Source organism: Taudactylus pleione, unplaced genomic scaffold (assembly GCF_031769625.1).
Source record: "Taudactylus pleione unplaced genomic scaffold, aTauple2 ptg000017l, whole genome shotgun sequence".
NCBI classification, from domain to species: domain Eukaryota; kingdom Metazoa; phylum Chordata; class Amphibia; order Anura; family Myobatrachidae; genus Taudactylus; species Taudactylus pleione.
Genome location: NW_028284419.1, coordinates 11,537,287 through 11,551,780, shown reverse-complemented (window position 1 = coordinate 11,551,780; position 14,494 = coordinate 11,537,287). Strand labels below are relative to the sequence as shown.

The following is a 14,494-nucleotide window of genomic DNA, read 5'->3' as shown; positions in this document are numbered from 1 at the left end:
ACGCCTGGGACGAGATTGAGGTTGGTCGGCTTCCAGTAGCATGGCCATAATAATACGACCAACATCAACCTGAAATGGTAAGAATTGAAGTTAAGGTATGTTGCCCCCAAAAAAGACTGAAAAATACTTATCTTTACGATACAATCCAAAGATGCTTACATGCCGGGGTATTGTCATGATTTCCAAAACCTACAATTCAACAGACCATAAAAAGGACAGAATTTGGGGTGTCCATTTTGTAAGCTTGTTTTTTGAAAAGGCAAAAAAATAAAGGGGTAAAACACACATTTCTACAAAGAGCAAACTGACATTGCGACGACTTCACAATTTGGCCCCCAAAAAACAACCCAGATTGTGAACGCTAAATAGTTCGCAATTTAACAAGAAAAATCAAGCCTACAAAAGTGCGCTAAAAAGTTCGCAATTTAACAAGAAAAATCAAGCCTACAAAAGTGCGCTAAAAAGTTCGCGAATTTCTCATCCCCAAAAAACCAGCAGAAATCAGTAATGTCCCCAAAAGATGCGAAAAACAAGTCCTGAACATTTAACAAACAAGTGAAAATCCAAACTTACCAATACACGATATAGAAGTCACAGAACAAAAAGGTCGTTGGGGCAGAGCCAAAATAAACCTACAAAATGAAAAAAAAATAAATAAAATTATTGTTGGTCCAAAAAAAAAAGGCATATTTTACAAAAGGATGACGGGAAAAAACTTACCAAAAAAATACACCACAACTAAAAGAACCACACCAAAAATGCGAACGGAAAGTTAAACCCAAAAAAAACGCCTATAACAAATACCAAAACACCTCCAAATACAACTCCCGCCAACAATCCACTCCAACCAACGTAACCTCCAACAAACAACACCCGCCACCTAGACTCGAGTCGCCAAAAGCCATATATAGTGTTTCTTTTCCCGCTCAAATTAAGGACAGATCATAGGAACGCACAATCAATGATGCGGCCGAATAATAAGGACGCATGTATAAATACGTCACGACAAATAACAAACAGTCTGATGTATTTCTTGTTTTGGCTAGAAAAATGGCTACAGACCAGCCAAACAATGGCCATGAGGCGGCTGGTAAGTATTTCTCACATTTCAAAACAAGGCTTATTTAGAAAGTGAATATAGTGAAAGATTGACATCTAACTTAACAATAATTTAATGTAAATAGGTGTTGAGGATGACATGGAAGAGGCTGCTATGCCCAGTATTCCGGCCAAAGCTGGCAAAAAGAAAAGGCAGCCACAATTCACAAGAAAGGAGATGGAGGTTTTGGTTCAGAAGTGTGTGGACATCCTGCCACAGGCAGACAGGAATATGGGTGTAAGCCAGAAGTGGAGAATGTGAGAGGAGATAGCCAGTGCTGTCAATAGGGTGGGTGATTATGTCCGTCTAGCCCGGGATGTCAAACGGCGGTAAGTAAAAACTTGACCAACACAAATAAAAAGGGTCAAATAATGCAGGAATAATGCCTACTTTTTCACCCACAGATGGCAAGACTTCAAATATCGCCTGAAGCAAAAAATGACTGACAGGGCTAGGCATGCAAGGGGGACAGGTGGGGGTCCCACCCCTGTGTCATTGGAGTTTAATGATTTGGAAGAGCTGGCACAGGGGTGTGTGCAGGATGTGGAGGTGTTTGGCGTGTCCAACATGGATACGGACATGCCAGACTTTGCGGCTCCTCATGTTGGCCCAGGTAAATGTTGTGATGTTACCAACTCTGAAATGTTATTGTGACAATATGTAGATTGTAATGTTCCTCTTTTCTCTTTTTTCTCACAGAGACACAGGCGGATGAGTCTGCTCCAGAGGGGAGCCTTGGCCGCAGAATTTCTGCTGGCTCTGCAGGGGAGGAACCAGTACATCCGGCTGAGGACCCTGCAGAAGCCAGTCCTGGGCAATCCCCCTCGCAGGCAGTGGCACTCCTCACAGAACTCAATTTTAAATCGGATTCCCATACGGAGATTCTGCAGAGGATGGACGCCAGTCTGCTACGGGTGGCTGAGGCCCTGGAGCAAAATGCTGCGGCCAACGTTACCATTGGTCAGGCCCTGGCTGAAAATACCAGGGCCAACATCCGAATCGCCAATGCCCTGGAGCAGCTCGTTCGCCAGCACATGGTGGAGCCGACCTCCCTTCCTGCCGGAACATCTGGATCCTCCACCTCTGGCACAACAACAGCCATTCCTCCAAATGTGCCTAGCCCTGTGCCTAGTCCAGAGGCCACAACATCTGCCTCTGGACAGGCCAGCCAGAGGACATCCCGGACCCGGTCTGGCGCCCACCGTACCCCAGCCAAACGGGGAAAGAAACGATGACAGCACTGGCTACTTTTCCCACACTCCTTCTGTGCTTGCCCCATATTCCTTAAGGGCCAAAACTTCCCTCTCCTTTCTTGTGAATTGTTTTTTTTTTGGTTGTTTATTTGTTCACAAATTTTTAATTTTAAAAAGACAAATGTACCAAATATTAGTGGGTAACAATGACCCCAAACTTTAACGTCAAAATGCACATGATTTGTACAAAAATGTGCGGTGAAAATAAAATCAAAAAATTGATCTCAACTGTATTGTGACATTATTTGAAAAATGGTTTCTAGTTAATCCTGTACCACAAGGAAAAAACGAAATTTTAGCTTTAAAAAAAAAAAAAAGGGTTAAAAAATTATGTTTCTTTAAGGAACACTTTGTAAACAAAAAACCCAAAAACTCCAGCCCAATGCAAAAGGTTACAATACACACAAACATGATGACAATATTGTTACAATATCACAAAACACTTACAAAATTGTAAAAAACATTCCTTCAAAAAAACGCTAATTGATTGTGTAATCCTGAAATTAGCAGCTGAGATTTTCAGCTGCGTACGGTTTTGTGCTATCCCAAAGAAAAAAAAAAAAAAACATTACAAGCTGGTTTGCAATCCAAAGTTGATTGTTTTTCTGAGAAGCCGTGATAAATCGATGAAACATCGAGGAGGCCCGGACCAGAGGACAAGGCCATCGCCATTGTGGTCGAATAATCCAGACCCCAAGCTGTGCGAGCAGTTTGAACGGAAAGAAGATCAGCCAGTGACGTATGACTTGGTACGAACACATTTGACGTTCGCATGAGCTAATTTATGTACGCCCCAAAAACGCCTCGCCACGCCTGCATTTTCGCATCTCCACCCCCGTCAACGCCCAAAAACGGCCTGTTCTGTCAATCACATTTGACATGTCACTTCCTGCTCGCAATTTGCCGAACGAGTGAAAAAAAGCTCGCAAACTGCCGTACGCACATGCGCAGTGTTACACCGACGCATGCGCGGTTTCTCAACATCGGAACGCAACGAGCGTACTGCTGCTAACGAGCGGCTCTGAATGAGGGCCAATATTTGAAGAAATTTGTGATTTCAGAAGTTTTAAATATTTAGTGTATTCTAGGTTAATTATCCCACTGAAAATAATATAAATACTGTACTTGTGTAGGAAGTTGAAATACTGCAAAATAGATGAGATGGAACTAAATATTAAGTGGCAGAATATTTTGATGGAGTGCGTCAAGTGTGCATAATATAAATGAAGTGGCAGCAAGTTCATTGTAAAGTGGTATTTAATATAAGTTCAGCTTATTTCTGCTCTTTCCTTTCAGCACCTGGCTACCAATGCTTGTAAGGCAAAGAATGAATGGTTACAGTATAGCAAGAATCCAACAACACAAGACTTTGTGGATCAGAAGCTACAGCTAGAAAGCTCAATGCAGCCCATATTCACAAAGCTGAATACGCCAAGTAAGAGAAATATAATATAAAATAGTCATGCTTTTCCAAAGAACTATGTTGCCTTTGTCTGTACTCATGTGAATCTTTTCTCCCACAGCAATAACATGGTTTATTTATCCATCAAATAAAATTAGGTTTTCATTTAAAGTCAAATACTGCACATTGGGGTGTATTTACAATAAAATGTTATAGCAGTGGTAAGTAATGTTTTCTACCGCTACTTACTGCAGTGATACAAAATGTACCAAATTTTACCACTGCAATTTACCAGAGGGTCCCCGGCACACAATATGCCCAGTCCTCTATTCTGAATGGCCCACAGCTCTCCATGCCCTCCAGCAGTGGTGGTCATCAAGGGGTGAAACCATTGATGGTTTAATGCCATCTATGGTAATCACCTATGGAACCATCAATGGTAGCTATTGATGGACTGCCCAGCGATGGCCATCCCCAAGTCTTCCTGTTAACTTTGAAAATAGAACCAGTGCAAATGAGTCTAAGACAGATTAAGATACATGTCCAATGTGCCCTAGTGACCCGCTTGTAGTACAGAGAGCTGTTTAATTCCTGCAGTCGTGCATTGGCTGGGAGCGCAGGTGCTGTGGCAGTTTCAGAATATACCCCATTGTACACAGACTAAGATGGAAATTGGAATCTTCTATCCATTTTCTTTCTTGAGCGCTGAGGATCCAAATTACGAGCCTCCAGCTATGATCTGAGACTGTACCTTTTTTCCCCCAAACATTCCTCATCACTACACATTCTACACCATTCAGACAGGGGTAGCTGAAGGCACCGTCTGACAGGCACATTGTCTGGCGCGCCGAAGCCTGGAGGGCCCCCAGTGAAACTACTGGGTCAGGCCGCGTTGCGCTCGTCTTCTGGCTCAGATGCGGCCCGAGATGCTCTGGCAGGTACCCGATCTAATCCAAAAGGTGCTCTGCCAATGACTTGACGGTCACTGGCCGCTCCTGCCGACCCCCCGGCACTCCTCCTCTGCATTGCAGGCGGGTTCCCAGCTCACAACAAGAAACAGGAGGACTCAGAGGGCAGAGCAGCTGCAGGAAGATGTACCTGAGCTTGGGGCCATGGGGGGAGCATGTGTGTGTGTGGCTATGCTGATAGTAGTATGTGAGTGTGAGGGGAGGGAGGGTATGCTAAAGGAAAATCTCATCCTGCGTTCCGCTTGGTCTCAAACCGGCCCTGCATTCAGAGAACTCAGAACCCCGGTATCCTCATTTTACTCACAGGCTGCCCTCTGCATATGTCAAAAAACAATGAGGCCTCTTGCAGCGATGAGTTCACGATCGTGCTTGGGGTGGGAGTAAATAATTGCTCACCTCCTCTCCTATGCTTACATCACAGGCATAATGCCAGCTGAGTGTGGTTTTTTCGGTAAAGGATATAAGCGAATCTGAACAGTTTAACTTGATTAGATACCACAATCCCCATAGCTATTTATGGAGATACATAAACTCTGATAATGACGGAAATGCATAAGAAATCTATGACTGTAACACTAGATTAAGCAGTGATAAACACTGTGGTTTAGTTACTCTGCCTTTGCATTCTCCTTGCCTGCGACCTGGAATGCTGAAAGTGACAGTAGGTATCTTTTCTGCCCCAGGTATAAGTTTTTCTACTTCCATTTATCATAGTTATGCTTCTAGTGCCTCCCTGGCGATTTATGAAGGACACCACTAAAACATTCCCCAGCAACAGTTGAAACTGCTGAATTGCTTTCATTTCATCTCTCATTCATGTGGTGTCTCCCTTCTAATGACCAAGAGGTCTTTTCAGCAATGATTTGTTATGTAAAGCCACTATTCAGCAATGGGCTAATGGAGATAACGCAATTATCTTCTCCATTAATTCCCATTTCGCAGAGTACCGCATTGTAGGGATCAGCCATTGATCTCTACAGTGCTTTAATGCTTTTTGCTATTCAGCAAAGTAAAAAGCATTAAATTACTCGAAAAATATGTACTTTATATAAAGTCATCTCAGAATGGCATTATATGAAGAAAATACATTAAATTCCCCAAAAACTGCAGGGACAGAGGGAAATTTTCTCCGTCCCTGGTTTGCAGTGACCCCGGACAGGTAAGTCACTCTAGAGCATGTCAAACCTGCCTAAATTTACATGTGTATACAGGATTTATATTAGCCTGTATACATTTATATTTATGTGCAGTTATATATAAATAAGAGTTATGGTAGACTTACCAAACTCTTTTTCTTCGAAGTCCATGGGGTCCACAGGGATACCATAGGGATGATGTGGTTGGAGTGATCCAGGCACCAAACAGTTAAAGCTTTCAGCTCCCAAGATGCCTCTTGTCCTCCTCCACATATACCCCGCCCCTGGCCACAAGCAGTTTTGTAAACAAGCCCAAGGCAGGAGAAGGAAAGCAGAGAAGGAAGAACAATCATATGCCAGAAACACTCTCAAACAAGATGAGGGAATCTGTGACAGAAAGAAAAATTACCCAATGCAGCCAGGTGCATCAGGGTGGGTGCCCTGTGGACCTCGATGAAAAAGTTATCAATGGTAAGTCTACCATAACTCTCATTTTCTTCTTCAGGGTCCATAGGGATCCACAGGGATACCATAGGGATGTCTTAAAGCAGTTCCCCTAAGGGTGGAGACGCTCAACTCATCGCCCAAAGGAAGCATCCTGAAAGGCAAAAGTATCAAAGGCGTAGAGGAAAGTGTGAACAGAAGACCACGTGGCTGCCTTGCACAATTGCTCAGCAGAGGCACCACGACTAAACGCCCAAGATGGCCCTACAGACAGAGTACAATGTGCTGTCACCGTATTTGGAAAAGGGAGATTAGCCTGTGTGTATATCTGAGAGATAGTCATACGTAACCATCTAGCCATCCTTGTTTGTGAAAACCATATAGCACAAAAAGAGCATCTGATATTGTAACAGAATTTGTACGCTCCACATATATACGGAGAGCACGAACACATCCAGGGAAGCTTCACCTACAGAAAGGTCTGAAGACTGAAAAGCTGGAACCACAATCTCTTCATTGACATGAAAACAGGACGCTACCTTCTGATGGTAACCCTCCCTTGTGCAGAGAACAGCTCTATCCTGTGGATAGAGCGACAAGAGAGCTCTGCCAAATCAGAGACTCGGCGTACAGAAGAGATATTCTCCTCGCTAAGTGTCTTCGCTGTCAACCATTTCAAATTACAGAGTCCAGAGGTTCAAATAAAAAGGAGCTTGTAGCCCCTTGAGAACCAAAGACAAATCCCACGGTGCTACTGATGGGACAAAAGGAAGCTGAACTCAAAGAACCCCCTGAAAAAAATTCTAACATCTGGTAAAGAAGCAATCTTTCTCTGGAACCAGACTGACAGTGCAGAAACCCTCAAAGTGGCCAGGCAGAGACCAAGGTCCAATTCAGGCTGGAGAAAAGCCAGTACCCGGGAAACCCTAAACACCTTAGGGTCATATTTTCTGTGTGAATACCATTTACCAAAATAATTCCCAACTCTGTAATAGATGCAGGCAGAGGAAGGCTTTCGTGCCCTAAGCATCATTTGAATCACAGAGCTGGGGAAACCCATGGCTATTTAGATTGAAGACTCAAGCGCCACGCCATCAAACACAGGCGAGGTAAGTCTGGATGGAGGCAGGGACCCTGCGCTAACAAATCTGGCCATAGAGGAAGAGGATAAGGACTGTTTATGGATAGATTCCATACTGTATGTCGTGAACCAATGACGTCTGGGCCAAGCAGGAGCCACTAGTATTATTGTTCCGCCTTCCTGCTTGAATTTCCTGAAAGCCCTTGGGAGGAGGGAAATCGGAGGAAAGATATGCCAGTTTGAAGTCCCATCTTACTGCTAGTGCGTCCACAAAGGCTGCTGAGGGATCTCTGGTCCTGGACCCGTCACTGAGAACCTTGTGGTTGTGACGTGATGCCATGAGGTCTATGTCTGGTAGGCCCCATTTGTTCACCAGGAGTTGAATAACCTCCAGATGGGAGAGACCACTCTCCGGCGTGTATGTTCTGATGACTTAGGAAGTCCGCTTTCCAATTGAGGACTCCCAGGATGAATATTGCCGAGATCGCCGGAAGAGGACTTTCTGCCATAAATCAAAATGTTTGTCACTTCCCTCATGGCTGTATGACTTTGCGTGCCTCCCTGACAAGTGAGATATACTACTGTGGTCGAGTTGTCCTCTGAAACTGTACCGGCCTGCCCTGGAGCAGAGCCTTTGCCACGTTGAGTGCTTTGTATATGGCTCGAAGCTCTAGAATGTTTATGGGCAGATGACTTTCCTGATTTGTCCATCTTCCCTGAAAGGTGTGATGACCTGTCACTGCCCCCCATCCGCGAAGACTGGTGTCCGTGGTGAGAAGCACCCAATTTGGTATCCAAAATGGGCGACCCTTGTCCAGATGATCCTTTTGTAGCCACAACGAGAGAGACGAACCTCTGGAGTGAGAAGGATCCTCTGGGACTTTATTAAATTATACTGTCCATTCCACCTGGAGAGAATACATTTTTGCAGAGGCCTGGAATGGAACGGAGCATATTGCACCATGTTGAAGGTGGATACCATTGACCCCAGGACCTGCATTGCTGATAGAATGGATACCCTTCGCTTGCGTAGCAATTTGCGTATTCGCAATGATAGGGCCACAATATTGTCCTCTGGCAGAAATACCCTTTGCGTCTGAGAATCCAGAAGTGCCCTCATCTTCTGTGTTGGAGAAAGAGAGGATTTCTTCCATGCTTCTATAGGCAGGCAATGGTCAGTTGAAGATGGTGTTGTAAAACAACTGGAGATTGTGCCAGTATCAGAAGGTCATCCAGATATGCTAGAATTCTGATTCCCTGATGCCTGAGGTAGGCCGTCATAACCGCCATTATTTTGGTAAAGACCTGAGGGACCGTTGATAGACCAAAGGGTAGTGCCTAAAATTGGTAATGTTGTTGCTGGACAGCAAACCGTAGAAACTGTTGGTGGGATGGCATTATAGGCACATGCAGATATGCATCCTGAATGTCCAGGGAATCCATAAAATCCCCAGGCTCCATTGCCAAAATAACTGACCAAAGAGTTTCAATACGGAACTTGGGTACATGGATAAATCTGTTGAGGGTTTTCAGATTTAGAATAGGGCGATGAGACCCATTCGGTTTCTGAACCAAAAATAGATTGGAATAATAACCCCTTCCTTGTTTCCACACAGGAACCGGGATTTTTACCCCTGCCTGCAGCAGGGAGTAAATTGCTACCTAAAGGGCTAAGACATTGACTGCTTCTGATAAGAGGATTTGTGCAAAAAAACTTCTGGGGAGGATGCCTCCGGAAAGTGAGAGCATAGCCCTGAGAAACCACTTCTTGGACCCAGGCATCTGTTGTTTGATGCCAGTACTCTGCAAACTGAAGAAGTCGGCCCCCCACCCTGGGATTCCCCAGGAGGTGGCCCACCCCATCAGGCTGAGGGATTGTCGTCCGGCTTAGAAGCTGGACGTCTGGCCGGCCCAGACCTTAGTTTATCGTCTGGTTGTCCTGTGAAAACTAGACGGCCTGGAAGAAGACTGTTACTTTGCCCGGCCTGGAGGACCAAAAAGAAAACTGCCTAGACTTTAATGTAGCCGTAGATGGCAGACCTGCAAGTTTTGAAGCTGCCAGAATAGCTATTATCTTATCTAACTCCGCTCCAAACAGTCTATTTCCATAAAAAGGTAAGCATTCCAGAGCCTTCTTTGACCCTGTATCAGCTTTCCAGGACCTTAACCAAATGACCCTACGAGCCACCACTGAGGCTGTTGATGCTTTAGAAGCGAAGAGTCCCGCATCTACTGCAGCTCCTCCCAAATAAGAGGCTGCTTCCTGTATGTGGGAGATATATTTGAGCCGTTTTCGGGTAGCATCTGGTAGAGAATCCTCCAATGCCCCCGTGTCCATTCTTCAACTGCTTTGGCTACCCAAGCCCCAGCCATAGCTGGATGAGTAACCGCTTCAGATGAAAATATTGCCTTAAGACATGTTTCAATTTTCCTATCTGTAGGATTTTTGAGAGAAGATGCTGACGGAATAGGCAATGTAGCATTCCTGTGTCACATGAGCATCCACAGTAGGCGGGATTTCCCACTTAGTACATTCAGAAGCTGTGAAAGGATACAAGAATGCTAATCTTTTTGTATTATAGAACAGTTTATCCGGTGTTTAAACACTGGAGCCTTCTTACTAGGGACTGAATCGATCCTATATATAGGATCGATTTAACCTCCCTCAAAGAAGGAACATCCACTGAAGGATGTTCCTCCTCTCCTGACCTAGACCCCAAAGAACCCTGCGCATCATTAGATTCCTCCAATGATGCGTCTGAATCCATATGCTGAACAGACTGATAAGCAGAAGTCATCTTTTTAGGTGCCTTAGTGACTACCGTTCTGCTTGCAACAGCTGACTGAGCCGTACTCTGACTTGAGTGGGCATAAGCATCCATACAGGAAGGATGTATAGGTGCAAACATAGCATGCTGTGAGTACCCCATACAAGGAGGCAGTGTGGGAGTAGCCATACAATCCACAAACTGCTTCATTACCTTAGACAAAGAGGACACCCAAGATGGCTCCTGTACAGGGACTGGTATACTGGACTGGTGAGGTGGCTCTTTATAACAGACAGCACACAAACCATCCTTTATAAAGTCCTGAGAGGACAAGCCCACCAATCATCATTTACATGAAACCAGCACAGGGGCCTCCTTCTCCTGATTCCCTTTACTTTTGACATATCAATTATAAAGGTAACAATGCAATGTAATGTAACAACCTTTTACAAATAACAAATATATGTGAAGTATAAGAAAAACACCCACACACCTGCAACAGAAGGATGAGAAAAACAGTGATAGTTATAACTGACAGGCAGAAATAAAAGGCAGTAATCAGTACAGCAGCTGGCAAACAGTCACATACAATGCATATGCAATTTAGTTGCAATGGGCTCTGAATCAACTACTCAAAACACGATGCTTGGTAGGATATAGAGCACTATATACCTGACCCATGGGAGAGGTATACAGGGAGACTGACCCAACAGCTACAGCAGCGCACCAATAGTGGACTGTGAGCGTCTCATACGAGGCGGATAGGAGTGACTCAGACTCACGAAAACCTTTGAAGGGACTGCGCCTGGGTAAGGGGAGGAGCTGCCAGAGAAGAGCCTACCACCCCTAAGCTGCATCAACCAGCCGGGTACACTGGCCTTATGGCAGCAGAAGAGTCTGCTGCCAATTCCCCGCCGTCAGACTATAAGCCCCACGGTGATCTAGTGAGGACGCACTGCAGTGGCTTCCAGTGAGTCTCCGGAAGGACTGCCGCAGTAGCGATTCCCCATATGCGAGGAATCGCCTTACCTGACATCTCCGTGCATCCGGTTGCAGTCCGGGCCCCAGCATCTCTGCTAGTAAGCTCTGCCGTGACCCGCCAAAATCGCCAGAGATGTTACTGGTGTTGCGGCCTGGCGGAGGTAGACTGAGTCGTAGTGCATTCGTCTTAATTCAGATGCTCAGCACTGCTAACCCAGAAACCTAAAATAAAATCATAAAATAAAAGCTTAGGACTGCCTGAGCAGTCCCGTTACAACAGTGCGTCTGAATCCTGCCGCACCAAATGAACAACTGAATGCCTGTAGCCAGGGGTGGGGTATATGTAGAGGACCAGAGGCATCCTGGGAGTTGAAAGCTTTAACTATTTGGTGCCTGGATCACTCCAACCACATTATCCCCATGATATCCCTATGGAACCTGAAGAAGAAATTTATATATAAATGTTAAATATGAAAGCACATAAATATACATGTATACATGCTAATATAAAGCCTATGTACACATCAATCACTGTGGACATGCTGTATTTGGACTTACCAGTCGCCAATCACCTCAAAAGCAGGAACCACTAAATTCTGGCGCATGTACCTATTATTAATAAACTATTTATGATAAATATGAATGGGTTACTGGAGTGATGCAGCCAAGTTGCAAACTCTGTGTATGTTTGCAAAGATAATAGATATAGAGAAAAAGACAAGAACTCAGCGCCTACACTCCAGTAAACACAATAAAGAATGATATGTATTTAAGATGTATACAATGGGTAAATACTTAGCAATGAGATGTATATAAAATAAACATATTTATTAACCAATACTAACAATAAAAACAATAATCTAGACAATAACAAAAAATACAGACAATATATCAGTAATTGGACATAATTATTGGTATAACTGAACACTGTGCTCCTTATTACAAATGATACAGATAAATATTTGTCATGAGTAGCCTTATGTTAAACTTTAATACAAAGTAACTTCATGCTCCTGTGAGCTAGTGCTGCAGCAGATAACATGTGGCTGGATAATCCAGAAAATCTTGATAATAAGAAAGATGTTTATGAAAATCAGGCAATCTGTCCAAAAACATATGTTTTTGTTTTTTTTCCCCTTTCCAGCTTTCAATAAAGCAATCTTTGCAAATTAGATCATGATATGATGACGGCTCCTATAAATATATTCTGAAGCATGTGTTTTCAACTGCGCCTATTAACACTTCCACCGCTAATCAAAAAGTAAAAATAGTTCTCTTTGCAATGAGTACAGCCCTTCAGGGCAAAGTGGTAAGTCTTTTGTAGGCAATTAGAAATTAAATACGGCTCGTGCAGCTGATCAAATCAAGTCTCCATCAAAGACTTATGAGTGAAAACTTGAACATGGACCGTCCATAAGTGGGGGCCCCCTTTAATTATCCTCACCTCCTCCATCTTCTATGTTCAGAAGTATACTGTCTAGTGCCTGACTAGACTGAAAAGCCGAGCCGTATGCCGCAATGATCTCTTCTATGTCACAGGCGCCCGGAGCATGAGCCTGGACACAACGCCGGAGTGTGGCTCTATTCGGAGCGCAGACAATCACAGGAAGCAACAGTGTATCAGTGAATAATTAGTGATGAGATAGTCCCGCCTAACGCATTTCGTCACTTGACATGTGACTTTATGAAAGGTAATAGGGAGATCTCATGCTGCCTTTATATACCTGCTCACACAGGTGATTCTTCAAAAATCAATTAATCAATCAATTAGTTATTTTGGTCTGATCATTGTATCACAGGAGCATGAAGTTACTTTGTATTAAAGTTTAACATAAGGCTACTCATGACAAATATTTCTCTGTATCATTTGTAATAAGGAGCACAGTGTTCATATACTTATGTCCAATTATTGATTTATTGTTTGTATTTTTTGTAATTGTCTAGATTATTGTTTTTATTGCTAGTATTGGCTAATAAATATGTTTATTTTATATACACCTCAAAAGCAGGGACAGAGACTGTTCCCCGAGCACATGACTGAGCATGCGCAGGAGCATAAACAAGGGATTGTTTTCGGAAACCAAAAACAAGGCCTTCTGTAACATCGCAGGGACAGCGTGTTACCGCAACTACCGTCCCTGCAGAAAATATTACTGAATAGCAGCCATAAATTTTAATAATTGATCAAAAATCGTGATGATGTTGCCCGATAATATTCTGGGCAACATAGTCACTGTTGCCGAACAGACCCCAAAGAGCGAGTTATACCAAACCTTCTAAAAAGAGGACAGGTGGTGGCGAGTTGACTATTGCAACCATTCAGCTTCTACCTATCCATTTATAGAATGTACTTTATAAATGATACCTGGAAGTAGATTGGTTGCTATGGAATATTTCTCTACTTGTCCTCTTTCGATAGTTTCACACATCTGCTCCCAAGTCCCTTATGTTGTTTGTGCGGAAAATATGCACTCCCATTCCAGTGATAGGCAACCGGATACAGGGCCTGATTCAGATGAGGCTGACACACTGGGGCTGGACAGACTAGATTTAGTGACTGGGAGGGCAGTGAGGGTGGTGAAAAGACAAGGCTGGGCAGCAGGACAGACACTGGATTTAATTACTGGGGGGTGGTGAGGGGTGGTATAAAAATGTTGGGGTGCCAGGAATGGACAGGGGGGCCCAATGCATATTCTTGCACCTGGGCCCACCACTGTTCAGAGATTTATGTAAACCTTATGTTTGGGGGTGGGGAGGGGGCACAGAGTCCAGTGCCTGCATTTTCTGACGCAGATTTACTGGCTGCGGCAGTGCAGATGAGGGTCAACCCGAGTAGCCTTAGGCTTACTCAGATGGCCGATGCTGCAAACACCGCGACTAAGGATCCGATCCTGCAACATTTTCCTTCAGGCAGCACATGCAGCAAGCAGCTCTGTGTGCATAGCAAACTCCTCAATCATTCCCAGGGTTCTTTTAACATAAATATCTGCTTTAGTGACAAAATCTTACTTCGTCCTTACAATTAGTTCCTTAAAATTGTTCTTGAGGCGGATTTAGTCTTGGGTAGAAAAAAAAAATAAAAAAAAACTTTCATAAAAGGCTGCACAGATCTCATGTCATAGTCTTCATTAAACTTTCCGGACATATATAAATCCTGCCAACTTGGGAGCTTACCATAAGATGGCATCTTTCAGGCATTTGTGTTTAGGCTCAATCCTGCTTCCAGATGCTGTTTATTCCATACTTGCAACAAAAAAAGTCAGTAATGCAATCTTAAGCGTTTTACAGCCTGCCCAGCACTTTCTATGCGATGTGGTGCACGCACCTGTGGAGAGCATCAGCCTTTAGGCGAGCGAATTGAA

The 14,494-nt window shown here is 43.9% G+C and overlaps 1 protein-coding gene across 1 annotated transcript in view; it reads left to right on the top strand.

Moving 5' to 3' along the window:
- The window catches only part of ANKRD45 (ankyrin repeat domain 45), a 94,821-nt gene that overhangs the window by 79,482 nt on the left and 845 nt on the right, over positions 1–14,494 (top strand). The window contains exon 5 of the mRNA XM_088482187.1: positions 3,649–3,787. Coding sequence (XP_088338313.1) covers positions 3,649–3,787 — 139 coding nt within the window. The remainder of the gene's footprint in view (positions 1–3,648; positions 3,788–14,494) is intronic.